This window comes from Patagioenas fasciata, chromosome 6, assembly GCF_037038585.1.
Source record: "Patagioenas fasciata isolate bPatFas1 chromosome 6, bPatFas1.hap1, whole genome shotgun sequence".
NCBI classification, from domain to species: domain Eukaryota; kingdom Metazoa; phylum Chordata; class Aves; order Columbiformes; family Columbidae; genus Patagioenas; species Patagioenas fasciata.
The window spans coordinates 22,810,338-22,838,325 of NC_092525.1; the positions used below are offsets into that span (position 1 = coordinate 22,810,338).

General features: G+C 43.6%; 2 protein-coding genes across 4 annotated transcripts in view; one reads left to right on the forward strand and one right to left on the reverse strand.

Annotated features, from left to right (window-relative positions):
- Positions 1-659, reverse strand: part of KIFAP3 (kinesin associated protein 3) — a 71,409-nt gene extending 70,750 nt beyond the window's left edge. Inside the window, exon 1 of the mRNA XM_065842007.2 lies at positions 522-659. Coding sequence (XP_065698079.1) covers positions 522-553 — 32 coding nt within the window. The 5' untranslated portion in view covers positions 554-659. The remainder of the gene's footprint in view (positions 1-521) is intronic.
- A 78-nt stretch (positions 660-737) lies between these two features.
- The window catches only part of NTMT2 (N-terminal Xaa-Pro-Lys N-methyltransferase 2), a 36,364-nt gene continuing 9,113 nt past the window's right edge, over positions 738-27,988 (forward strand). Inside the window, exons 1-2 of one of the 3 annotated variants that reach the window (XM_065842312.2) lie at positions 738-950; positions 22,872-23,047. In XM_065842312.2, the coding sequence (XP_065698384.1) occupies positions 821-950; positions 22,872-23,047 (306 nt within the window). In that variant the 5' untranslated portion in view covers positions 738-820. Of the gene's footprint in view, positions 951-15,711; positions 15,948-22,871; positions 23,048-27,988 lie in introns of those variants that run through there. The other 2 variants (XM_065842311.2, XM_071810243.1) reach the window with 2 other exon arrangements.

The window sequence follows — 27,988 nt, forward strand, 5'->3', positions numbered from 1 at the left end:
TCACCAGACTGGGCAGCCACCCCTCAGCCTGCTCCAGACAAACTCTCATTCCCAAACCACTCAAACCAAAGCTTCCTACCCATCTTCTGCCCCCATGCCCCAACCTCCAGTCACCTCCCAAACCAGTCACTCCACACAATCTATGATTTCTGTCTCATAACCTCCCATTCATTCCCAAGCCAGCCCTCACCACAAACTGTAACCCCTCAGCCCCACACCCCATCCCCTCCCCGCAGCCTCTTCTTGCCCCCTGACTTCACAACCCCCAACTCAGCCCCCACCACAGGCCGTAACGCCTCAGCTCCACTGTGCTCCCGCACCCCACAACCTCCCACCCACCCCTCAGCACCTCAGTCTGCCACCCACACACCCCACGCCGCCCCTCAGGACAACCTGCCGCGCCTCAGCCCCACTCCCAGCCCCCACCTCAACCTGCTGCGCCTCAGCCCCACAGCTCCCTTCCACCCTCAGGACAACCTGACGCGCCTACCCTCCGCACCCTGGCCAGGCCCCCCGGTTACCTCTTGAGGTACGGGGCGTCCTCGCCCTGCATGGCGGCGGGGGGAGGCCCGGCCCGGGCGCGGCCCCGCTGCGCGGCTGTTACCAGGGAGAGCACGAGCCCCGCCCCGCCCCACCCCGCCGGCTGGGAACGCGCACGCGCCACCGCCGCCGCTGGGCCCGGCGGCCATCACGCATGCGCACTGCGCGGGCCCTCATGCGCTCCTCCCACGTTCCTCTTGCGCACCGTGCCGGCCACGCGCGGCCAGGCGCCCTCTGGAGGCGTGGGGGAGCCATTGTCTCACCGGGCCCGGCCCGAGGCATGAGGCGGCCTCCCTGTCCGACGTGGCCTCCCCACCCCGTCTTTCCCGGAGACCGGGACACGAAGCCATGGTCCCCAGTGACCCCTCAGGATGCGAAAGCTGGGCAGCAGTCTCCACCCACCATGCTAGGTTAGTTCCCCGGGCTGAGGGGCCTCGCAGACCAGGGGCTGTAGCCGGCGCCCCTGAGGGCTGGAGCTGTCCCACAGGCTTCAGCACCCCAGTGGAGCCGTTACCGATTCCACCCGCTACCGCAGGGTTTGTCTGCACCTTCACAGTGGGCCAGTGGGACATGGCGGCCTGCAGGCCCCACACAGGGCAGGCCAGGTGAGGCTGGTCCCTCAGTGAAGTTAATGGTACTGAGGAGAGTGAAGATCCATGTAGGGCATGGTCACAGGGCCTTGACCCCTGGGAGTCAAGAATCAGTCCTGCCCTTTCTCAGTCCCACCTGTTTAATACCTGGTACTTCAGGATGTTTTGAGCACTAGGAATAAGGATACTTTATGCTCTTGGTTGCAATATTTAGGGGAGGATTGAAGAGCGGCTGTTGTGGTGTCCTGCCCCATTATGGCCATCTGAGCTGTTGCTTTTCCTCAGCATCAGCTCTCAGCTAAGCCCAGTCTTAAGGCAGCCTTGGATAGCAAGGTGTTTTGAAACAGTCTTCCTCTTGGGTCAGTAGCACTGTCACTCAGCTACCGGTGCAGGAGGTATGGGGTGGTCACACATCTGTGGCTCCAGCCTCAGGCGTGTGGCTGGAAATCCAAAATCAATGTTGGAAATGTTATGCTGTACAGCCAGCGCCTCAGTCCTCTGTTTCTTTCCTTTGTTTTCTAGGCACTCTAAATAACAACCAAACAGCATCATATCAAAAGGTATCAGAAACGATCTTAATGGGCTGAAGTTTGTCTAAAGTTTGTATCAGAGCAGCATTGAGTCCAGAATGGAGACTCATCTAAGCTGTTGGTTATAATATTCATGACAGAGGTAAAGCAGGCCCATCCCAGCTGCCCATGGGTCCTGCTGACCATCTGAGTAGGAACTAAATGGATAACACCTAGAGCTAGAGGCAGCAGCATCTTGTTGGCTTCTTAAACTCTGTTTGTATTTCCTCAAAATAGGATTTTCATTTCTGCTTGTTTTTTGTAAAATGCAAGAAAACTGTTGCATGGGATTTGCGGAGATTATTTATTTCAAGAGTTATGTGAGAAGTGGGGACTGTTGTTTGCATTTCAGAATAGAAAGACAATACCACTCTGTAGCAGTTAACAGCAGTTGAGTATAAGATGCAGGGCAGATCCCTGCATGTGTTGTTTTCTGGAGTGCTCTTTGCTGGACTGCAGCCCCATTATATACAGTTGAAATGACTGTCTACCCAGAGTTGTGGGGATAATACACAAATAAATACTAGTCATGTACCTAAACTTTTGGTTTTATTGTGGCGAAATATTAAGAATAAATACTTAATGTCTACTGATCCTACTGAACACTAACAATTTTTATATTTTCATGATCTGTAACAGAACAGCAAAAAATATTTTGTGGTTTCCATACAGTGCCCTGCCTTTGTCTTAACAGAAAATGGAAAAAGAAAGTATCCTGTGAAATACGAAGTGCTACTTTAGAGTAATGAATGCACAAAACATTGCTAGAACATAACACTTTTGTTACTATCCTCATTCTGGTTTTTATCACAGTATTATTTTGTATTAATTCCTGTCAAAGAGAAAAATATATATATGATTACCTGATCAGAGCAACAGTTCTTCAGTGATGTCAGCAGCTCTTCAGATAAGCACGAGCCAAGCGTTAAACTTTGCAGTCGTATAAATAAATACTCTGGTGTTTCTGGAGTGCCAAGTACCTGACAGTCTCTATCTGTTTCACTGCAAATTTCTTTTTTTAGTCTGGTTACATATGCCTACAAGTAGAGAATAGTTGTAGCCACCTATGATAGAGTAGGTCAAAGATTACAAGATGAGAATGATACAAAAGAATGTGGGACCTGAAGAATAGGGGAAAATAAACATTTATTACAGTTAAGCGTGCCATGATGTTTGGGCTAAAATTGGCTGTTTGTCAGAGAGTAAAAGGGCAGCAGAGCTTGTCTCAGCCTGACAGAGTCCAAATGAAAACACCTCAGCTGTGGAGCGATTGAGCCACAAGCAGTGCCACGATCAGATGATTTCGTCTGTCGGCAGCAGCCAGTTTATGCTGGGTTTAGAAAACCACACGGCACAAACACTGAAAACCTTGTTGTGCATGGTAGATTCTTTAAAAATTAAATCGTAAACCAAATGCTGCCCAAGGTCTGGTTCTACAGACGTTCCCTGAGCTGTTGATATTGCTTTGCACAATTTCTTATATCCCTTTTGTTACAGTGTGTTGTGGTTTATGGCATTACCACAGGACCCTGGAGATTCCCCTCACCTGCATGGTAGAAGCATACAAAAAGAGGAGGAGTGGTGTTTGAGTCAGAAGTGTGATTGCTTTGCAGAAAGAAACTGGAATGTGCAGTATTTCTGGATTTCTCCTCTTTTGTTTTCTTTGGGTAGTTTGGGGGTTCCTTTTCTTAGAGCAGTTTTAAGAAATACTGTTCTAGAGTCAGATAGAAGAAAAGATTTTTTCAGTGAGGGAATTTAAAGAAGAATTGAAAAGAGCATGGGAGTTGCAGAGAAAGGCAGAATAGGAAAAGAATGGTGAAGGAAGCTGTATGAAGAGAAGTTAGGTAGTTAGGTAAGAGGGGAGTGAAGCCAGTGGGTAAACAGAAGAAGATGAAAGAGAATTGTAGAGTGTTCTCAAGTTAAATATATGGTAGATAAAGAATAGAAGAGATGGAAAACAAATGTAGAAAGAAAAATCTAAAGATGTGAACAGAAGGAGACTTCTTCATAGAGAAGCAGAGCTTTCTTTTAACTAGACATCACAGAGCAAAGGGTATCCTGTTTTCTCCCTTGGTTTATCCAAATCAGAATTGCTCACTTCCACGACAGTGATCTTGATTGATGGCCTTGTATGCTTGTTCACTTGGCTGAATGAGTATTTCCAACTGGTGAAAAACTGACCTCTGCCATCTTGTTCCTCAGTGCTCCTCAGCAGCTGGAGTGTTATAAACTCTGCATGTGCAGACCTGGGCAAGCCTGCAGGCAGGTATACAGTGCCCAAGCTCAGCTGATGATGTGACAAAGCAACCATCTGCGTAGACTTTGAGTGCCTAACTTGAGCCTTGAGAGTTGCTACTTAGGCAAAAATACCAGTTTACTCATGTCCTAAGCAAGACTGATCTAAGCTACGTTACCTCTATTTTCGTTGAGTGATCAACCCTTTAAGAGGGAGTATTGCTGTGAACAACACAGAACAGTATGTCTTGTATTTTCGTAGAATTATTTAGGTTGGAAAAGATGTTTAAGATCATCGAGTCCAACAGTAAACCTGACCCTGTGAAGTCCACCACAAAACTATGTCCTTAACTGCCACATCTGCACATCAATATGTTCTCTGTGTGTGTGTGTGTGTGTGTGTGTTCAGTATGTATGGTGATTTCTGCTGATTTTCTGACAAACAACCTGAAATGCAGTATCCCTATCCAAAGAGCCAAGGATGTGCTTTCAGTTTGAGTTGATTTTAATTGGACTAAGGCAGACATAGGAAGATTAAATACAAAAGTGTCCATACAAGAGTGAGCAGATGGCCTCTCTCTGCTAGCACCGTCTTGTGGGCCCCAGTGACAATGATGGATATTCTTGTGCAAAATCCTGGTTCTGCTGAAGCCAATGAGAGTTTTACTGTTGACCCTGATGGGGACAGAATTTTACCTCTTAATGTTTATTAGATGCAGCAGGCAGAAAGCAGACTCATAGCTATAAAGGCTGTGACATTTTATGGTTCTGACTCTGCAACCACTCAAGCACATGCTTAATTTTGCCACAGTAATAAAGTTAAGCACCAGCTTAAGTGTTTTCAAGAAGGGGTCTCCTTTACACTTGAGCAAGTCTATATTTGATCATAAATCAGGAATTCCCCCTCTTCTTTATCCCTCCCCTTCAAAAGACAAGGATTCTGCATGTGATCATCAAATTCTTTCTACTTGGCTCAAAAATAATTACCTTTTTTTTAGGTTTTTGTCAAAAGAAGCAAAAAGAGAGTAAGGAATGAGTACCTCAGCTGAAGTGATTTTGCTCAGGTGACATTTGACTTAAAGCGAGTTACTCATTTCAAACAGATTCAAAAGGGAAATTTCTGATTCCAACAATTTATTATAAGTATCTCGGACAATGGCTCTTTACTTAGAAAAAGTGAAGATCTTACACAACGCTTTACAGCCACAATCTTTCTCATTAAGTTTTGAACTATCCTGGTCAACACTAGCCTTGTTTGTCATGTTAAGGGCAAATCCTGCTTCTTTTGCAGATAGCAGCATCTGTGTATTTGTTTCCACTTACTTTTAACCAAAGCACGTGAGAAGCATAGCAGAGTAGAAGCACAAGGAGAGGCATTTAAGCTAGATTAATGCAGACCTGAAATCAAGCATGAAATTTTAGTGGGATAGCACTTAACCAGTGGAATAGTTTACCTTAGGATTTATGGCTGGATGCTTCTCCATTATTATCAGTCTTTCTGTCAGGAGTCGATGCCTTTGTGAAACAAATGTTCCTCCTTAAGCAGACTCTTAGGTTCATAGCAGATTGTGCTGAAGCAACCTCTTTTAGTGTATCCCCTTGCCCCAAGTCAAATAAGTTGTACTCATATTATTCCTGTCACTAATTCAGTCTTCAGTGATGGGCATTATAGTCTTCCTGGGGAATCTATTCCAGCACTGAATTGTTGTTGCTGCAAAAAAACCATTCCTTTTTTGTATCAAAGCTACTCAGTCAGGCCATTTTTTCTTGAAGAGCCATGTCCAAACCTGGGTACAGTACTTCAGCTGGAGTCTTTCAAGTGCTGAATGGGTAAGAAGGATAACTTCATATTGTTTATGGGGATGGAGTAATCCCTCCACTTGGTAGTGATAAGGCTGGTCTTGATGTGGGGATCAATGAGTGGGGGTCTTTGTTGTGTCTTATACTCAAAGGCCAACTAGATGGTCATGGAAGTCACTGCTGGTTTTAAATCTGATAATGTGGATGATGAATGTACAGTACATTCCTTCACGGGTTCTGTTCATATTCTAATTTAATTTATTTACATTGTGTTTCGTAATAATAAAGAAATTAGTCCACTGGGTTGGGTGGATGATCAGTCAGTTTTAAACTCATCAGAAATCCAAGCAGATGCTTTATTTCTGTTTGATATAGTGCACTTGCCCCTTCATCCTAACTGGTCTTCCCAGAACAATCTATGGCAATGTGGCTGGGGTGGAAACTAGAAAAACGTATGCAACAGAGACAGTTGTAAGAAAAAATGTAACTGATGTGACAGTCAGCTGGGAGTCAATGACAGGCAAGATGCAGATAGTGAAGGCTCATCATGGGAGCTTTGGCTGCGTTTTCATCACAGTTAGGAGAGCCTTAAGGCTGTATTTGCTTGCTGCCTGGATCCCACCTTGTGCTCCACCTAGGCCATCAGTTCTGGCTGGAATCATATCAGGCAAGATATCTTTTCCCGAGGAGCTTCCCAAAATGCCTCTGATGAGTGGATGTGACGTGCAGGCAGCCTGAGCTCTAGAGCAGTGTGCATTCCAGGTGGTATCCTAGCCGGCTCAGCACAGAAACAGCCAGAGGGATCACTGGCTGTGAAACAGAGGGAAGGAACATCAGGAGAGTGTGTGGAGTGCCTGAAAGAGACTGTGTTAGACGAGGAAGGTGCTGGTGTTATAAACAAAGTGCGTGGGGGGCAACGGGAAACCTGAGAGGTGGAAGGGAAAGTGGGGTGAAGAAATATTCTTCACCGTCCCAGCCGTACTTTCCAGGAGTCTGGAAAGCACTGGGGGAAGGAAAGATCAGGTGCTGGTCTGGCCAGCCCATGGACAAGAAAATATGAGAGCCCAGGAGTTCAGCTCTAGTAATTACTATTTCTCATGAGCTTCTGGGTTACAATAATGGAAGTTTTACAATGCTGTTGAGCTGCGTGTTGAAAAAACAATCCTTCAGCTTTCAACTAATTTAGTTACCATCTGTAAGCTGTTGAGGTAATTCCCCTCATTTCACTTTGCCCACTTAATTTTGCAATGTATGCCTTTTCTTCATTACACCTCCTACATATGCATCTGTACAAGAACAGAGTAGCACATGGGTGTGTGACTCAGGATTTTCCGTAGAAATGGGAAACACTATTGTCACTGATGGACTTTGTGGGCAGAATGGGATAATGCTCCATCACTGTAGTCCCTCCACAGGCTGTGGGCATTTTGCTGTGGGGACCTGTGGTCTGTTACTCAATGTATTCTAGACAGACACAGAAAGTGTGAAATGCATAAATAAGAAGTGCTTTGTGCTACAAAGCTCCAACATTGGTGTTCGTATAGATGTCTGAGTTTTATTTTGTGCCTTCTGTACAAAACTCAATTTGCTGTTGGATTTAAGATTCTAAAGTTAACATATTAAAGTTGTCCTTAGTTCACCCAGCTCTGGCTAAGTATTGCATCTCACATGATTCATAAGATTTCCCTGGAACCCAGTGGCATATCAGTTGTCGTGGCAAGGCACAGCAAGGTGAGTTAATTAATAGCATTCCAACATATCCTGGGCTTTATTGGCTAGTAGTGAAGAATCCCAGAAGAAGGCAAGCACCGTAATTGTGCCAGATCCATTCTGCGTTTCCTAAAGTTTTGTTCTTGAATTTTTTCATATGTATTATATTGTCTTGATGCCAGTGCTCATGGTCTCTGAAATTAAAAGCATTCCTCATAAAGGGGATTATGAGATTAAAAATATGGCTTGTAAAGAACATGTTGGTCCTCACTGGGAGGATGATAGACGTAAAAACATCAAATTACTGATGTCACCAAATAAAACGAATTTAGGAGATAACTGTGCATTTTTAAATAAATAGCGAGGATGTGTTAGATTTATGAACTGTAAGAACTTTCCTTCCCAGTATGCTCATTCTTCATTTATCATTTTATAATAAGAAAACCACTTACACTTAAATTTAGTCTCGTACAAATGTCACTTACTAGCTTTCTTGCTAATCCAGAGGAAATATTATTGTAGTGGTCCCTGGGGTCCAATGTCTAGGTGTGGGATACATGATAAACTTACTTGAAGCTCTCTTAGTGAGATATAGTCCTCTGGAGACAGCTGTGGATTTAATTTTTCAATCTTTAGTACAACTTAACCCCTTAAAAAGAAGATTTAAGTTTCCCTTGTCAGGTCACTTAAGAGTTTCTTCTTTTATTTTATTATTTTTTTTACTTCTTCTACTACTTGCCCAGACTTCTAATCCCCAGCCTTTGGAGAAAACATTTAACCATCTTGAACTTCTCATCTCTGGATTATTTTTGCTTCCAGAGGACAACACACATACATTTGGCTTTTGGATGGTTCTAGCCTGAGAGCTTATCTGGGAAGTGTTCATGCAAAGCAAATAGTTTTCAGTCTTGATCATTTAGGTGCCTTCTTTTAGTTCTGAACAAAGGTGGGTTTTGCAGATTTTGAGCTGTTCCTGTGAGTAAGAGCAATATTTCCCAAGTACGGATGTGTTTATAGTTTCTGCAGTCCATGTTCCCATGTGTTTATGCTGTCCAGGAGTTGGGCTTAAGCTAGTTTTCTTGCTCCTTGATACTTATCACTTGGTTTTCCAGAAATTGAGTTTAATGTTCCAAGGCATGCACAGGATTTAACTGCATAGTTCCTAGTACTGTGAAAAATCGACAGTTAACTCAGACACTTTAAGGATGAAGGCTACCCAAGCCAGCATTGTCACCAGTACACTACACCTGAACTGCAGGGGTATTATACTTTCACTGATACTGTAAAAATGCTGCTTACAGCTCCTGACCCCCTCTGATTTCCCTGGCTTCTGCCAGACGGTTCCTTGTCAGGACCTAAAGGTGGAAGAGCCCTTTCAAGATCACTTGTCAGATTTGTTCCCTACAGTTAGCTTGCCTTTTTTCCTTTCAGCTTGCTTTCCTTGGGCTTCCTGAGGAAATTAGTTTTATCTTGCCTTGCCTATCCATGCATTCATCAGGTCTCTTCCTTGCTTCAATAAACTTCATGACTTGTTGGCCAAGTGCAATCACCATTGAAAGATATGTGCAGAGTTTGAAAGTTAATTAAGTTTCTAGAGGTTTGTGTGCTCTGGCTGCCGGGTAAATAAGAGAGACCCATGATCAGGAGTGCACTGAGGGAGAGTTAAGCAGAGTTCAGTTCTTTGGCAGCAGTGAGGGGGTCAGTCCCCCTGTGCATAGTAGCCAGACAGACAGACAGCACAGATGAATGGGCTGGCCAAGCTGTCCTGGAGCAGCTCTGAATGGGATGCAGCACAGGCAGTTTCTTGTCCAGGGTGGACCTTTCACAATAGTCAGAGGAGGTATGGGACTTATTCCAGGTAGAAGCAGTTAAGGCACAAATCTGAAAGAAATTAAGCATCTTTTTGCTCCATGGCTCACAGAACAACACGTTTTCCAGTCTAGTTTTAACTGCCCTAACAAAACCACACCACTGTGGTGAAATGTGCTGCTGTACTGGATCAGGGAAATAACCAATCTGATATCTGTCATCCTAGCCAACAGCTGGGAGGGGTCCACAAAGCTCCAGATCTGAAATCCTGGATCTTTACATCTCAGCCTCTCTAGAAAGATAGGCATGCTACAGAAGGTTAAATGGTCTCTCTAACCCATGGTCTGCCCACATCACTTAGTTCTAGAGGTCTGTTACTATCCATTGCACTCTCTGGTACCTCAGGTTGGAGTTTCTGTTTTGTCATGACGTTTGCACTCCAGAGAAAGGCTGTCCCCTCCTGGTATCACCGCTCTCATGCCCCAGCACATCACTGGCATGTGCTCTGGTATGCCCAGGATGGCAGACTTCATGCCTGGGTCTTTTAAGAGTTAAGGAAAATATCTGCTGTGTCTCTGTGCGAGAGCAGGATGTAGGTGCTAAGAGCAGCCAAGGCACATTTCCTAGCTAATGGGTTTAGACTGTTTCCCTAGGCATTGCTGCTGTTTGCTGTCAGGGACAAGATACCTGGGCAAGATGTTTTTTGCTCTTGAGCAGATGGATCAGTCATTTGCCATAGGTAGGAAAGATCCAGCTGAGAGGAAGTGGAAGGCATGTTTTTCTGACCGTGCTGTGTGCAGGAGCTTTGATGGTATGGCTTCCCCGCCTTCTTTTGCTTTGGAATTGAAAATAAAGCCTTGACAGACTTTTTACCGAATCATTTCTGGTAGTTGCGTACCAGAGCTGAAAGAGGTTAAGAGTAGCTTACCTCCCACTTGCCCAGTTCACCCGCTGTTTTTTCTGTATTGCTTTCTGTGCTGTTTCCTGAGTGTGCAACATCCTCTTTATCCTGGCTCACCAAACCACTATCCTCTCTGATCACTCCTGAAAGCTCTCTTCTTATGTGAAGTCCACAATGTCTGAGACAGCCAGTCTCCAGACCCCCTTCCTCTTTGGTTCGAGGGCTGTGCCTGCGTTCTTAAATGCAGAGCTATGGGGGGATAGGAACTATACACACGCACACACGCACGCACAAGGCTACAACTGACTTGATCCTGCATTTACCAAAACCCACGAACCCTGCCACTCAGTCAGGAGGTTTTTTCTTAGCTTTCACTTAGAAAAGGAACTTTATCATGCACTTGAGTCAACAGAGGGCAATATATGCAGAATTCAATATTGAGAAGAAATGCTTTTAAAAGACTATTCTAAACAGCCCGGCCCTTACTGTATCTGGAGTCACATATCACAGTGAAAGACGGCATTCCATGCTGGACCTAAAACCTTCTCAGGCTCCATCAATTAAACCACCACATATGGGGTGGAAGAGACTCAGCAAGGAACTCTTACTAGGGTTCAATGAAAACCAGATGTTGTGGGCACAGCTGTCATGCTTCTTATCAAGAACAACAGAGCAGCCTCTGCTGCAGTTTCATCAGGAACCCTGCCCTTCCTTCCTTCAACCCCAGCACTACTGAGAGTCCCTAGCCAGAACCAAATAAAATCCTCCCGGCTGAAGCTTGCAGGAGTCCTCCCCAAATATTGCAATTTACATTAGCAGGCTGTTGATGGATCTCCAAGTCAGGGTCCCACTGTGACTGTCACTGTGCTTGAGACATCATGAGACAGGCTCCAACTCCCACCTAAGAGTGGCTTCACTTACTCCCTTAAAAATGTAATTTAATGTTGGTCCAGAGCTAGAAGGATTAAAGGGCAAGAACTGTATATTCCCTCCATAGGGATAAAGCTCTGGCCACTTTCATGTACATGAATTATAATGGTTTACCCATAGGGCTCACATGCTGTGTTTAGTTGCTTTAGATGGAATTCCAGATTGCTAAAGTCCAGTTGTATAAATGATAACAGATTGCTGCTGTAACTGCACCCGTGAAAGCTCACAGGAATTGTGTATGCCCTGAAGGGTTACAGGCAGTGAACTCTGCTTTGGAAACGTGGTTCAAAGCGAGGGTTTCTCATGAGATGTGAGAAGTCCTATCCCAAGGTTGAGTCTCTCCCCAAGGGCGTCTTTTGCTCTGTGTTTCCATCGGTCCTTTTGCCACACAGTGATTTTGCAAGACTGACTACTGGTGACAACAACATTGTTCTTGTTTGTACTTGTAAGTGATACACTGAAACAAAATTTACCTAAATATAATTACAAATAAACAAATAAAGAAGTGGAAGAAGAGAAATAACCCTGCAAAAAAAACCCAAACATTTTGTTTGGTCTGGCACAGAATTTTTTTTTTCGGATGAGAAAAGAGAAATATTTTAGTTTCCTGTCAATGCAAAACACTATTTTTTCTCAATTCCACACTCAACTCAAAACCAAATTATTTTCACAGTAAACTTCTGAAGACTGCTGAGTGTAATTGGACCCAAGAGTGGGGTTTAGGTGGGTGAGGATTGTGACTAAGAGTTCAGGACTTCAACAAATCAGACAATTAGTGCATCCATTGTCATAGTACTATTTCCCAGCTTGACACCCAAACACTTGTGTACAGTGTTGCTTTGAATAAACCACCGAAGCTGCAGTCAGAACAATACAGGCAGTCGCTTTTCTGCCTGCAGCAAAGTCAGTTGTGAAGGTTACCACCTGCCAGCCAACCTGCAGCTGTTCTTCACTGCCTTCATAACTGCACGTCTGCTCTCTGCCCATGCCTCTTCAATCAACGTGATCCTGTGGTTTTCAGGAACTTTTAAAAACTTGTTGTCAAAGATAAAAATTACTTGCTTTAGCCACATCTATTCCTGACAACATATGCCAGGCATGAGCATGAGGGAGAAGAATTAATATAGGGGCCTTTTTAAGATGAAGAGACATCTTACAGCAATCCCAATAGCTTGTCCGTGTGGAAATCAGATTGCATACCAGGTGTTTCGTAATCAGAACATAGTAATTTAAAGACAAAACTGACTCTCTGTGACCTCCATGATATGTGGAGCTAGTGCATATGTTTTTCTTTTCTGTGCAGCTGATGTGTTTCAGAAGTAGCGTGTAGAGCGCAGATCTGCAGACAGGTAGTTACCTACTAATATAAAACTAAGTCAAACTTCTCTTTAAATACTCTGATGCTCCAACAAACAGATCTGCCTTGGATCTTGCAATGACTCCTCAGAAGCCATCTGATACCTCATTAAACCTGCTACCCTCAGGCAGACATTAGCTGCAAGTATTTTAACAAGAAGCTGCTCTAGCTGATCCTTCATTTTAATCTGTGATAAACCTGATGTCCTAGAACTGCCTGATCTCATGGGGAGGAAGAAGACAGCACATGGAGGAACTATTTGTTTACCCACATAAATACAAACACATTCTTATTTTAGACGGGAAGCTGTTTGAGGCAGTGACTGTCATGCATTATGGCTGTGTCTACTGTTATTTTAGCACAGGGCTTCGGTTTATCCAGACATCCAGATTCTCTAGCGTCACTACTACCAACAAGAAAGCTGGCTAGCTGGCTTCAACTTTAGGAAGGTTCAAAACACCATTTGGGAAAGGAAACTAAGGTCAATAAGTGGGTTTACTCACATTTCATCACTGATCCTACAAGTAGTAATGAGTGCCATTGTGCCCATACTCAAGCCCCACACTTCTGCTTAATGGACATGTAAAGGTATACAATAGTGCAGCTTCTGGGTAGACCAGTACTACTCCTGTTCAGAATATGTGGTTAAGAGACAGTGTGAAGCAGTTTTAAGTTGTTTTTAGCAGCAGATGTTAAGATGCAGTTGTTGACAAATAGGCAGAGAATATAGTATCCACACTTTGAAAAAACCTGCTATTTCTGTGGCCTTTTTCAGGCACTTCTGAGCACAAATCTGCAGTCCCAGCACCCTCCACAGTGCTGGCCCAGCATTTGACTCTACTAGGACACCTCAGGGCTTAGGTTTCATGCTCTGAATCACTGCTGTCTCTAAGCAAAGAGGTCACTTTGCTACACAATGGACATTGCCAAAACTACAGGCATGACAAATGTGAAACGTGGTGTCAAATGTGGAACAGGTGGGCTCTGAGTTCCCAAGGGTGTCTTTTTTGTTGGTGACAAAGTGAGCTTGTGCAATGTCTTTCCAAAGCATTGACATACTGTCTTGATGCATCCGTTCCTGGCACACTAACTGGCAAGCGACTGAATATAGATAAGCAAAGAGAAAGGGCCGGATTTGGGAGAAAACAAAGACGTAAGCCAAGATTGTGCCTGGGCCCAGATATTCGAAAATTAGTTGGAGAGAGCCTGGTGTCTGCCTGATAAATGCATAACCAGGAAGAAATTTGGGACTGAATTATTACAAGAGATGTCTGGAACTTCTAGGGCTGCTTGAAAAACATCGCTCTTAGTTCAAGGAAGGGCTCAGACTTTGGTGCAGTGGTACTAGAGCCGATTAACCACTGCCATGATCCCACTGTCCTCACCCCATCCTCAGCTGCACATTTCTGCTTCTCTTCTTGCATTTCTCTGGCAATCGCAAGCTCTGCACTGGGCTTGTTCACAGTGCTGGCCAGACAGAAAAAGGCAACTGATGTCACAAGATGAAATGGCTCAGCAGAGACCCCAACGATTTGCATTATTGGTAAGGTCACTGTATATTGTGGCTGGATTGCTACCTCCTCCACACTGCCTTCCCAGGTGGCTGTTTCAGCCCCCATATTGTAGCACATGACAAATTCCCTTGTGTCAGCTGTGGGCTGGATTGGGGAACTGTTCCCACTTGAAAGAAAAATGAGTGTATTTTTCTGAATAAGATGTATTCACTGCTCTGTTCGCTGACACATTTGCCTGACCATGTAGACTGGAACAGCTGGGCAAGCAGTGTGCCAATGCAGTTAGGCGAGAATGAGTAGTACAGGATGATACTTGGGGAAACAAGAAAGGCAGTAATACGCAGGGATGGTTTTGCCCCTAAATACTTTTAATGAGTAACATCTTTAATAAGTAACACCGAAGCAGAGATCAGAGACTGACTGCTCCAAGGAAGCGAGTCATGTTGGAAAATATGCTTTAATTGATACATTGCTAAATGCTTCTTAGCATCTTCTGTAGCTGAACTACTAGCAGTTTTCCTTGATGGGGGCGAGGTCATCTTCATTCTGCTCTCAGAAGCTGGGTCAGATGTTTGTCAGCAGTTGCGGTACTGCTCAGGACATACAGCATCCCTTTTGTATTAAAAACATCCAACTTTCTGATCATGTGTTGCTGCGTTATGGAGTGCTTACACTGCAGACAACTGGAATAAACAGCTTGAAAAGGGGAAACCTGTATGGGCACAATGGGTGGAGGTCAGTGCAGTCAGTACAAAGCTCCCACCCCCTTGCTGGGTAGCTTTGCGACTCAGGAGGCTCGAAGCTGTACCACACAGAGTGCCCGAACTGCCAAAGGGCAAACAAGGTTTTGAAGCAGTACATGTTTCTCCTTGTCCCTTGAGGGCCTGATCTTCCTCTGGGATGGAACATACTTATGATATACAGCCCCCTTTAGCAGCTTAGGTTCTCCATCCTAGAAACGCTTCAACTTCTCACCCTACTCTCCCTTTCCTAGAATTTAGCCTGCTGTAGTGGCCTGAATTGCCTTCTCTTTTCCAGCCAATATATTGGTCTAAGTTTGTTAATGGGAAGTTTGTCTTCTTTTGTTCTACTGTGTATTTTGTTAGCTAAAGCAAAAAGCTCTTACACTTATCCAGCTTTACCATTCCCATGTTCCCAGACAGCAATTTCTCCCAGCTAGCCTCTGCTGATGAGATAGTCTGTACCATTTAAACAGATTAAATGAATCCAGGCAGATTGTAGTGCATAGAGTGGCTTACTCTGCTGTACATGGTGGCAAAGCATGAAGTTGAATCTGTTGCTTCTCTTTGCTTGCCATAATCACAGTCCATTAGGACACAGAGTTTGCAAAGAGGCATATTCTGTCTTCTGGCCTTCCTCTTGGATGCCCTGAACTGAAAAACAGTGAGGGAGAGAGAAACAAAATCACCCTTTGAGATATAAAAGAGGGAGATGGGAGATCCTGGATAATATCTGAGTTCCTTTGAAGTGAATACTGAACAGATTAGCAAAAGTGTAATTGAATTAAAGCCACTCTTTGGAGCAGATATACTTTTACCCTAGCTAAGCAATTTCCTGGTTGAGTTTATCACTGTCCAGCACCTGCTCGTTTCAGAGGGCGACACTCCAGAGATGACTCTTGGCCAGCACCACCAGCCAGCAGTTCTCGCCTCTCACCCGCCTCCGCCCCCTGCACCACTCTAGACACACACCCTGATATAGAATGACAGCACGTTGCCACAATTTAAATGACACTGCCTCTGCCACTTTGGAAGGACAGGTGCCCCAGAGAGTACCAGCCACAGCAGCTATTCACCCTTACAAAAAACATCTTTATCATGGCGTATAAGGCAGCACATTTGGCCTTTAAATCACGTTGGCACAAGACAGATGAAGAACTCTGTCGACACAGTATGTCCTTTGTCTTGCATATGGCGATTCGAAATGACTTCTTTCAGAGTTACCTTTACCTGCTGGAAAACCTTCCCCTTGGTGAGTAGCTGGTGGGCAGGAGTGTCTGTGTGCGCGTGTGACCATGTTCCGGAAAGATGTGTCATGTTAGATGGCAGAATGCAAACACGTTAACTACTACTAAGTAGTAGTTTTTAGAAGCCCAGCTAGAGAGATTACAGTGCAAGCTAAACTATTCAGTGCTCTCTCTCTCAGCTTCTCCTAATTCAGTACCCTGCTGTTTTACCTGAATACTCCACAGATGATTATAGGGGGGAAAGAGACCACAAGAGTGAAAGGATGTTCGCTTTCTGGCTGATGGTACCTTTTTTTGTCACTGTTCAAGTAAAATGTGAATTGACCTGTTGGGAACTTGGAGGGGGCAAAAGCAAAACTAGCAGAGCTGACAGGCCTGGCCTGTCAAGTGCCTGATAGCTGTTTTGTTGTCATTCCATGCGTCGTTAGCCTTCCCTTACATATTGTTTTGCAAAAATGCTTGAAAGGTAATGATTTTTAATTTTCTTTTTAAGTCTCTGTAGTCCAGATCTCTGCAGCAGTCTGTCTAGCCTACTGTTTGTTATCTGGGAGGAAAATGTTCTAAAATGTTTATAATCAAATTTCAGTGAAAGCCTCTGGTACAGGATGCCACGGCATTATTTTCTTTTAGATACAGAAAATTAATATTCATTTCTAATGAAAATTTGACCCTGAATAAGAACCAGAACTTCCCGAGAACAATATGGGTTAAAAGTAGATTTGACTTGCATATGTATTACGTTAGCATGTCTGTTTTTAAGCAGAATTATTCAGCCTCCATTTAGTGTTAGAATTGTGGGATTTTAGGATGGAAAGGATGTGAATTCTTGAGGGCTCCTTCCTAATTGAAAGATCCATTTAGATGAGTGGATTATCATACCTGATGGTGTGAAACTATACAGACCCTAGGGACAACTCTGCTCAAGACAGTAGAATTAATGAGTCTTGTGAAGAAAAAAAGCATTTCCGTGTTGTCTTAGTATTCTGATGTGGCTTTTCACATACAGCAGTATTTGCAGATATTTTAAATGAGACATGTAAGATAAATACTCCTATCCCTAGTGCTAGGTAGCTGTGAGCGAGGGAAAGGAAGGAAAGATGGAGAGGAAGGAAAGTTAATTATGGGTAGATGTAATCTCAAGAAGTCTATGAAAATGTTAGTCTTTCATTTGTTTTGAAAATAAACACAACATATTAGAAACTGAGAAGGATTTCCTGCAGCGTTAACTGTTAGTGTAAGTACTAATAGATCTTTTTTACCCTAGAAGGTACTGTTATGAACATCTAGATTAGAAATGCATGTGAGTCCAGCCTTCTTGTGAACATGCAGTATGTCTGTTACTCCATGGTTATTGTCATGAAATAAAAGTGTGTGTAAGGACAGGTACCATGGGGTAGCCAAGAAACTTCACAGCATGCCAAGGTGTCATGGTCTAGGTAGGTAGGCAATAAGATGTGTAAAAAGCGGTTGGGTGGTTGGGTTCAGAAAGTCATGGTCAAATCTCAGGGTCAGTGGAGTACCACAAGGGTCTGCTTTGGAAATCTCCTGCTTGACATCAGTAACCTGGAGGAGGTGAAGGACTGCCTGCTCATCACATTTGCGGGTTGTGGCCAACTGGCAGGACTTGGTTGGAAGTTCTAGGTCATAACTGCCATTCAGAGGCTGCAGGAAGGAGACAGTGGGAACCTAATGAAATTCAAATACACTGAAATTCAAAGTAAAGTGCCAAGTCCTGTACCTGGAAAGGAAGAACTTTTGGCAGCAACAACACAGGCTGGGCAGTGGCTGGCAGGGGGGGCAGCCCTGCTGGTAGGGTTTTGGTAGACAACAACTGAACATGAACCAGCAGTATGTCCTGGCAGCAAAGAGGACCAACAGTATCCTGGGCTGTATTAACAAAAGCATAGCTAGTTGACCAAGGGAAGTGATTAATCCCTTTTATGCAGTAGTCATTTGACCATGTGCGTGAAGTCTTGAACTCCCGGTGCTGGGAACGAAATGGAGTGAGTTAAGTGACCTCCAAGGTGGTGAGGGATCTGGAGCATGTGCCCTGTGAAGAGAGAGGGAATGGGGCGTATTCAGCCAGAAGAGACAGCTTGAGGGAAATCAAATATCAGCCTGCCAGTACCTGCAAGAAGATCATGAAGAGGATGAAGCTGAGCTGCTCACAGTGGTGTGAGGACAGTAGGCAGTGGCCATAAATGAAAACAAAAGAAATTCAGACTGACTGTAAGGAAAATCTCTTTCCCCATGAGGACAGTCAGGCATTGGAACAGGTTTCCCAGAGATGTCCTACAGTTCTCAGTCACTGGAGAGTTTCAAAGCCTAGGTGAATGAAGTTCTGGTGAACCTTATCTGACCTCATGTCTGTCCCTGCTTTGAGCAGGAGTTTGGACTAGAGATCTCCTTAGGTCCATTCCAACTTGGATTATTGTGTGATCCAGTGCTTTCTGTGATAGAGAGGACAGAATGTGGTGGGTCTGAACATCTCTGCAGAATGACATTTTCCAGTTCAGTTTGGAGTGGAACTGAGTAGAAATGAACTTTTCAAACCTCAAGACTAGATCCAGATATATGTATATAAACAGAATTATATTACTAAAGCAACACTAAAATGGTGACCTAGCAGGGTAGTTAAGCCTGTGCTTAACCCTAAACATGAATACTAACACTGAAATTACGCTTCACATTAGAACTTACAGTGCTGCCCAGGGTCAGCAAGGTAGAAAGCTTACTTCAAGCTATGCTGACTCCTCGATCCCCCCACTCCATTCCTTGGTTCAGGGGTGCAGCACTTTTAGGCATGTTTACTTATGAGTTGAGCATATCTGGTATCACAGCCTGTTAAAAGAAACATGTCACTTTTACAGACCAGGGTAACATTTATGAATGAAAGACATGAGTAACTTTAGGCCCTGATCCAACAATACACTTAAATGTGTGTGAATGTCCTTAAGCCCAGTGGACTTTAATGGAGCTACTCAGATGCTGGAAATTATGTGTGTGTTTACATGGGCTGTGGGACTTGGTGCCAGTGGGGTGAGGTCTGCAGTGGAAAACTTAGATGATCAGTCCACGGAGACAAATATTCCCATGTGTGTGAGGCACGTGTCTGTAAGTACAGTCTGCTTTGGGGTGGGCTGATGTTCATCCTCTATAAAACAGAATTTAAATGGGTCTTGGACCACAGTAGAGAGGTGAATTCTACCCTACACTCAGATGACTATTTTTCAACTGATGCACAAAGCAGATTTTGCATTTAAGAGGAAATAGTAAGCCAAACTGTAATTCGTTCAATATCTTGCAGAAAGCAGTTGGAGTCACAGAATAATGTTCACAAATAAAAACTTCAAAAAATTACTTGTAATACTTCTGCCAGGGAAATTTAGCTGAGTAAACCCTGCAACCAAGAACTGTAAGACAGTCTATTGCAGGTTGGGGCTGCATGTGGAGTTACATATTGAATGGTCCATTTCTCTAGATGTTTAGATCAGGTGCACTGGGAAACAAAATTTTGAACTGATCCATAAGAAAATACTAGAGACAATGTTTTGAACTTTGCAGGGCCAAAGGGCTCTGTCTAGTCCAGGGGCTGGTACTCAGCTGTAGATCACCAGTCTGCATCCAGACTGTGTTTGCAGTGACGGAAAATTATTAACGTCTCATGACTGGGGAGTGACCTTTAGGGAGCCAGTTCCTGTTCTCAGCTTGCTTTAAACCATCTCCACTTGGGGGACTTGCCAGCAGCTTCAGCTGAGAGACCAAGTGTGCCATGAAAAAAGTTTCTTCTTACGTTACTGGAAACACATTCCTAACCTTACCTTACAAGTTACCTGCCTTAGCACTGAAAACCTTGTCTGTGAAAGACAGCTGCCCCCCTCAATGTCTGAAAGACTTGCAACGTCCATTGTCCTATCCTGCCTGTGCCCTCCTTTACAAAGTTTTCTGAAATCAGGCTGTGTATCCAGAACAGACCTCACAAGTATTTCATTTCGTGATGCACAAGATAGTCCCACATGGGTGATGGAAAGAGAGATGAACCTGGCTAGACAGGGCCTGTGATGAAGGAGAAGCACGCAGGAGCAGAACTGGAACTGCCACTGAGAACACATGTGCCTCCTCATACTTCTCTTTTGGGGTAGATCCCTGCAAGCTGGCAAACCTCCCTCTCCCTCTGGTCCTGCTGCTGGAGCCTGCATGCCAGGCACAGCTGCGAGGCAGATCAGAGGTGAGGTTGATTTGCTGCGTCTGGAAAATTGGGTTGTGCATGGCAAGAGTTGGCAGTGTTGCAAATTCATGAGAGGGAGGAGTAACACTGAGGGAGCAAGAGGTGGAAATTGTCTCTATAAATCTGTCTGAGTGAGACAGTGGATCTGCAGAAGACTTGGGGTACAGTGACAACCTTTACATTAGCCTGTGTCCTTCCATGCCCTCAGGTAGGAGACTTGCCTGAAAGATCTTTGTAAACTTTGATGCATAGAGAAGACCCTATGGATGCTGAGCCCAGGGCTGATTTTGGATGTCAGCATGTAAGGCAGGTGTTTGGGGCCCCAGCTGGCCCAGGGGGAGCCGCAGTCAGCTGATGTGTGCCTGCAGGTCCCAGCAGGCATTCTGCAAGCCTGATACTGGTTCTGAGTGAGAAATCTGAGAGCACATGCTATAGATCTGATATCCTGAACAGCATATCGTCCCCATGTGTTGCCTCAGGTCAGGCTCATGTTTTCAGTAGGAGGACTCTGAATATTCATTGCGCGTGCTCCCAGCTGCCTGCAACACCCTGTCCTAGTGTGCAGGCAGCCTGTAAATGCCCTCCCCCTCAATCTAGCTAAACAGGATAAGTCACTGTCCCTTGACAGGTCCGTTAAACAAGCCCTAGAAAACATAACTGGACTCATATACGGAAGATCTTGTAAAACCAACATGCAGGGATTCAGCTCTGCTCACCAGGCAGGCTGACATCTGAGATGGAGAAGAAAGAGACACAGAGAAAACAAGATAGTACCAGTCCCAGGGGAAGATGAAGATCATTTGCTGGAGGAACCACGGTCACCAATGGAGTCTTTTTCCCAGGCTCTGGAGCCACCCTGGCCAAGCTGTGCTGGGGATTGGCTGCTGCCCCCTTCGTGTTAATTTCTTTAGCTAAATGGTTTCTTCTGAGTATGTGAATATAACCAGTGGAGTGTGTAAAACTCCCAGGTTTGACCCTTGCTGGGCTCAGTGCTTCTAGTGGTATAAATTTCTCAGGCATAACATAAATGTGTAATGGATTAAAGCTTTAATAGTATCCGTTCAGCAGTTGACTTAAGCAGGTGATGACAAGAGGGGCTGGTAATGCTGCTTTTGTTGGATGAAGGATATGCCGGGCATGCTGCTTATGTGTAACCCAATAGCACTATTCTGTTTTGAGTGGTCCTTGGTGGTAATTATTCCCCATCCTGCTTCCTTTGTCCCCCCCTCATTTGCCTCCAAAATGTCATTCTCCTGCTGAGGATGGGCAGGCACACACTTATCATTCCCTGCTGAGCTTGCTTGCCCTCAATAAATACATTCCAGGCTTATATTCAGGGCCTCTGGCCTAGCTCTCCTCCTCTGCATGGAGGGCACAATTCCTGTTCCCCAGCTGGTGTAAGAAGTCATGGCCCGTTCAGACCCTTCCCAGCAGCAACCGGCAGTGCTCCTGTGGAAGTTTAAAGATGCAGTGACAAAGCACCACTCCCTGGTCCTTCTGTGTGCGCAGCCGGCACAGAGCTCTCCCTTCCTGTTGTTATTAACTCAAAAGGTGTTTGCTGCTGGATTATTTCCAATTCCTTGAGCACGCTGAGGATCTGCAGCAGAGCTGGCCTCACACTGCAAGGTGGTGCTTGCAAAGACTTGTTCCCAGTGTGATTCCATCCCTCCTTATTGCTTAGTTTTCACAGACAGGCTTGTAGCTGTGTTTTTGTTGGAAGGTGTGTCATATGCACAGGAAAATGCCTGGGCACCTGTATGCGCACGAAACAGCCAGAGGTGCTGCTTTCCAAGCAAACTGTTTATGACCTGCCTCAATCCGAACTTTTAGCTGCAAAATGTAACTACTTTTGATATGCCGATGCACATCTAGTATAGAAAAAACAAGAATGCAGAGGACAGACCTCAGTTTTTTAAAGACTAGGGGAAAACAGCCCTTTACCCAGCAAAGCTCACAGGCTTTAATAAAACAGCTTCAAGCTTATGATTGCTATTTATTACCTGCAAAGTAGCCAAGCAGTGAAAAGAAACATCCAAGCCTCTGGCATACAGGAACTTTCCAGTATATCACCCACTGATTATCTTGCTCCTTGATCTGTGACAGATGAAAACTTAGGACTGTTTCTTTTAAGTTGTCTCCCACTTCTATAGTCATGTAGGCCTGAGACTACCATCTGCTCTTTGGTTCAGGTTACTTGCAGTGTCATAGACTGTACAGTATCACTAAAAATAAACAGAGCAAGTGCCTCATTCATCCTCTCTTGGTGCAATCTCTGCACAGCTGTCAATGGCTGGAGAGCATATATGGAAATCTGCAGCGCAGTTCAGTTTGTGATAGTGGAGGTGACGACCCTGCATAGCAATAAACACTGCCTACAGCTTTCGTAGGGGCAAATCAAACACCTTTCTCTCTTTTGCATGCATGTTCACTTCAAACTTGGAATGACGTGAAAATGTAGTGTGATGACAGAAATTATGTCTGAGCCTGGAAAGCACTGAATTTCCCCAAGGGGGACTTTGTCCCTTCAAGGTCTTGCAGGATTAAATCCAACACCTTTCCTTCCACCTTTGCTTTAGAAACACAGATTTGGTGATTTGAAAGCTCAACCTCATTTTATAGCTTTTGGCCATCATGCCTCCAGAGCAATAAACTAAATGAGAAATATCTGTCATTAATAAAATAATGATTTATCTGCTTTCAGTGAAACTTTACGGTTTGACAAGTCAAGTTATCAATGGGGAAATGCAGTTCTACGCCAGGGCCAAACACTTCTACCGGGAGGTGCCAGCCACAGAAGAGGGCATGATGGGAGACTACATGGAGCTCTCCAACACAGACATTGAATCCTCCAGGGAGTTTCTCAGGAAGTTTGTTGGGGTGAGTCATTTAATCCCATCTTCTGCAAGAAACAGTGGTGATGTGTTGTAAATGTAATGCACTGGGCCCAGTCACATAGATTTTAAATGGCACCATATAGCATATTTGATACGCAGTCACAGGTCATAACTGACTTGTCATTGAGTCTAGTAGCACGTTCTGCCAGATCATGTATCATCGTGAATACACAATACACATGCCTGGCCATATGTTATTATTTACCTGTTTTGCATCCTTTTCTTGTATTCCAAAGCTGCAAAGAGAATTGTGCAAGGAGTTCTTCTAGCTGTGTTTGGGTGGGAGATTAATTTTCAGTGCAGGACTGGGACCTTTCATGATAAGATACTTGCTGGCTTCAGTGGGAGATTTGCTTATGCAAATTCCTCCAGTCCATTTGGGAAAGTAGCTGAGACTTAATGCCAAGTTTGTGTTTTGCCTATTTATAGATATTTCTGAGAATACTGCAACAAAACCCAGCTCTCTCCCCACCCCAAGCATTAGGAGTATATAGAATAAGCTACTCATTAGGAAAAATATTTTTTTCTTGATCATTCCAGTGTCACTAGGGATCTTTGCAGTCACATTTCTACAGGTCTACAAACATCTTCAAAGGTCTGCTTTGACCTGATATGCAAAGAGATGCCAAGTGGGATTTTAAAAGCACCTAGAATAGCAATATCATTTTGGCACTTAGGTTTCTGAAAATCTTGTTGATGCCTAAATGTGATTTTGGGAATCTTTAAAAGTGTGGCCTGATGGTTTTCTGTCTGCCCTTCTCTCTTCCCAGTGGAAAAGCCCACTAAATTAGCTCAACAACAGTATTAGATGCTAAAGAATCCACAAAGCTGCAGAGAACCAAATGTTGTAATTTCTCCTGCTCACAAAATGACTAGTTCCATATAATTCCACCATAGATCTTTCTTTTTCTACTCAAATGTACAAATTTGGGATAGCCAGATGACCCTTTTTTAGTCTTAATGATCTACTGTGGAAAAAAAGCTCAAAAGGTTAATTAGATGTTGTGTATAAAAAAAGGGTGTAGTTTAAATGAATTGGGGTGGAAAATGAATGTGGCTTAACAAGAGACAGAAACCCTGTAACGCAGTGAAGGGCAAGTGATGGCAAATTTTGTTGGACTTGATAGAGAAAGGCTTTTGGGGCAGTGAGCCAGCAAAACACAAGTGAACAGCTACATTTCTAAAATTAATAGTCATTTGTATTAACGTTTCGAAGCCTCACTGTATCAGGCCTTCTGCAGACACAAAATAAGAAAATACAAAGGAAGTTCAGCAAGGCGTCTGAACCTGATGGTAAAACGGCACTTTCAGGAAAAAAAAAAAAAAGACGAAATGCAACTAGAGCCAGCTCAAGGCGTATTCCTTACATTTTATTTGAGTCTCGTTTTAACGACACTTGTGGAATTCAAGTGGTGCATAAGTGTGTACTCAGGGAAAGATTTCACGCTTCCTAGACATCATATAGATTCAGTTTCCTGAACGGCAAGTTTAAATCACACTGTTATGCTTTCTCATCTCCAAGCCCCGAAAAGGAAAGAAGTACAGTCTGTAGCAGAGTTTCACATGCCAAAGAGAAATCATACGCAATGCATCAGGTGTGATGACAGATACAAAATACTCCAGAGCAGAGTTCCTACTCCTATTATTAGCCAGGGATAGAAATAATACTCTGAATGGTCGAGATCAAATAAGGAACAAATAAAAGGAACAGAAAGGAATGTGCACATTTTGCTAGTTCTGATTTAGTTTGTTAAAGCCTGTCTTCTGTTGAGATAAAGTCAATTGGTTATGTTACTTATGGTTTATTTTCCTTTATTATTACTATAATTTGAATCCCACTTAACCAGGTACAGATATTTACTGGCTTTCTGTAGTAGTAACTTTATTGTAAACTTGAGTTATGTCTTCACAAGTTTATGACTCTATGAATGTATTTTTTTCCAATACAGTGATCAAGATAGAAAAAAGCAGTTTGCTTCACCCTAATATAAATTATACCTTCTATTTTAAAGAGAAGTTTAACAAAATCAGAAAATAGGGAAATTAGTTTCAGATCAGCTGAACATATTTCACTTTTTTTTTTAATTGTTTTACCCTCTGAAAAACTTTTCCCTTTGTTTTTAAGATACAAGTCAGATGCAGAAAGAAAAATGCAGTTTAGAAATGAAAAGCTGACAAGTGGGTTTTTTTCCTTTGAAAGTTGTGAAAAAGAAGTATCTTGACATTTTCAACATTCTTCCCGTGTTTTTGGCTATGACGATTCTCTAGATTTGAAATATCAATTTCACAGAGAGTTTTATTCTTCCAAAACTTTTATTTGCTGGCAAAACTAGTGCTCCTTAAAAAACAGTTGCCCAGTTCCACTCAAATTACCCTTCTGGAGTTAGTTTGGCTGGTGTGGAAATGCCACCCAGTGACATTTCCCTTGCATGACTGATGTTGCATACCTTTGCGTATGGCATTTCTTAGTGTGATTCTTAGCACCACTGTAAACCGAGCTATGGATTTCTTTACTATTGGAGATTTATCTTGCCTGGGCACATGGAAGGAGTTACAGAAGGAGCTGAGGACTTCACTTATATTTTAGCCTGTCTCTTTCCCAGGCAAGTCAAACTGAGTTAAAAGTGCCACTGTGCTCAAGTTGAGAGGTTTTATGTGTGTGTGGGCAGAACTCAAACCAAGAGCAACATTGCCTGAGCCAGCAGTGCTGCGTGGACAAGCTCTGGGCTGTCTTAGGTACAGTTGTGCTTGAAGGGTTATCGGCAGAGTTATAGTGCTGCACATTTATGGCACTGTGTTAATGTCAGTTGAAGCCTTGATGTCCACATACACACTGTGTTTTCATGTGACTAATCCAGAGGTAACGTGAAGAATTAAGAAAACAAAGAAAGCATTAATTCAGGAACAGTTGTGAGCTATGGATGTGTGAAATAGTACAGACGGAGACTGTATTAGCTTTATAGCTCCCTTTCTGCCCTAAACCCTTTCTCCCTTTCTTGCCCCAAACCCCTTCTCCCTTTCTTGCCCCTAGTTCACCTGCCTGTTTGGTTACTTGCTGAAAGAAAAGCTTCTTGAAAAGGATTTTCCTCCTGTTTGCTCAGAGGATGGAAGAGATATTGTCGAAAACCTGCTGTGTTTTGTTTTGTTTTGTTTTAATACAGAAGAAAACCACTGTGATGTTTATCTATTTCTTGAACTCTGGTTTCTTTTTTATCCTGCATATCTACACTGCCTAGCTGCCCTTCCAAGACCTGAAGTAGTAGCATAAGGAACATATTCCACAACTCTTTTATCCCTAAGGAAATTTGTGTGTAACCTGTTTAGTTTTACAGAAGTTTTGAGGTGTGTATGTGTCCTAAATGATAGTGATTCTGAGTAACTGGAAGCAGATAATCAGAGGGGCAGTCAGTCTTAAATCTTGAAGCCTGTTCTGGCTTAAAATTTTCACTTATACAATTTTTTTAAATAAGAAGTCTGATTTTCAACTCAATTAGGCTTTTGGGAAGATGATTGCCTTCCAAAGAAAACGTTAATACCCTGTCAAAGCTCTGAGTACTCCCAAACTGAAAATATATTAGCTGAACATGGAATTATGTCAACATTTTCATTACAAACAGCGCCACGGTGCTTCGCAGCACTTCTCAACTGACTGCCTGATGCTCTTGCTCCCTTCCAGCAAAGTATGGGATCAAGCTTCATCTCCCATGAGTGTTCGTTTTCCTTCTTCTCGAGGACAAATGGAGATGCGTAATCAGAAGCCCTTGCTGTCACACATCATGGGAGACGAATTCTCTGTTTTGAGTGAGGTACCGTGACTATAGGTTCCCTGAAACACAAATGTCAAGGAAGTTGTGTGACTTTTTGTCGAATTTTCTTAGTTGTTTTTGTAAATCATCCTGGTTTTCTCCCCAGCTTTCTTAACAATTTTCAATTCATCACATCAGTGTAGGTCGGTATGTATCTGCCAGCAAACAATATGGAAATGCACCTTGTAAAGATCCAAGACATAGTTCCTTCTCCTTTAGCGAGCTCTTGCTACAACTTAATCTGGTCCTCAGTAAAAGCCACATGCTCATAAGTGCAGCCTGTGAATGAAGAATGGCTCACGTTTTCTGGCTAACTACAAACAGGTCGTCTCCAGAGTCCAATAGGGCTAAGGGCTTGTGGACTCTTGCACACATTGGGAGATTAATCTTCCCAGGTACAGAAATTGGGACCAGCAGCCCTGGAGGCTGGTGAGAGCCTTTGAGGTCCTTGTGCTCTTTCTACATTTACTCTGTGTAACCAGATGCTCGGCCGGGCTATTCATAGTCATGTCATTGACAGCACTGTCCTTTGACCTTAATAATCTACTGAATTACCCACTGAAGCAAGGCCAAAAAAGTGGTGAGTTACATGATTTATGCTTGGTCATTACAGAGGGGATCTCCTAATAAGCAGGAAGAGCAAGGCTCTTCCTGGGCCTTTTTCCTTTAAGAGTAGCGAAGCTGCAGCAGGGACTTTGGCCCACAGCTTTCACTTCAACGCTCACTTCCAGGGGACAGGGAAAAGGCGTTTACATTTGCTTTTAATATGTTTGTTTAACAGATAACTTTGGCCAGGGGACCTCCAATCCCACAATCAGTGCATGTCCAGACTTAAAATTTCTGTTTTACAGAATAGCAGCAGGCTCTTAAGAGCCTTTTTTATGGCTAGAATGGAAGCTTTAAGGGTAAAATACAGCTCTCATTATAAAGCTCCTTTTACAGTGACTCATTATTTTCTCATAGACATATCCTTTGTGCCCCATTTTTTCATGTCTGATCTCTGTCCAGAGATTATATTTATGAAGAAAAAAAGAAAACAGTTAAGGAAAATCTACTCAATCATCTTTCTTGTCTCTGTGCCTAAAAAACAACTTTTGTATACACTCCAGTCCAAACTT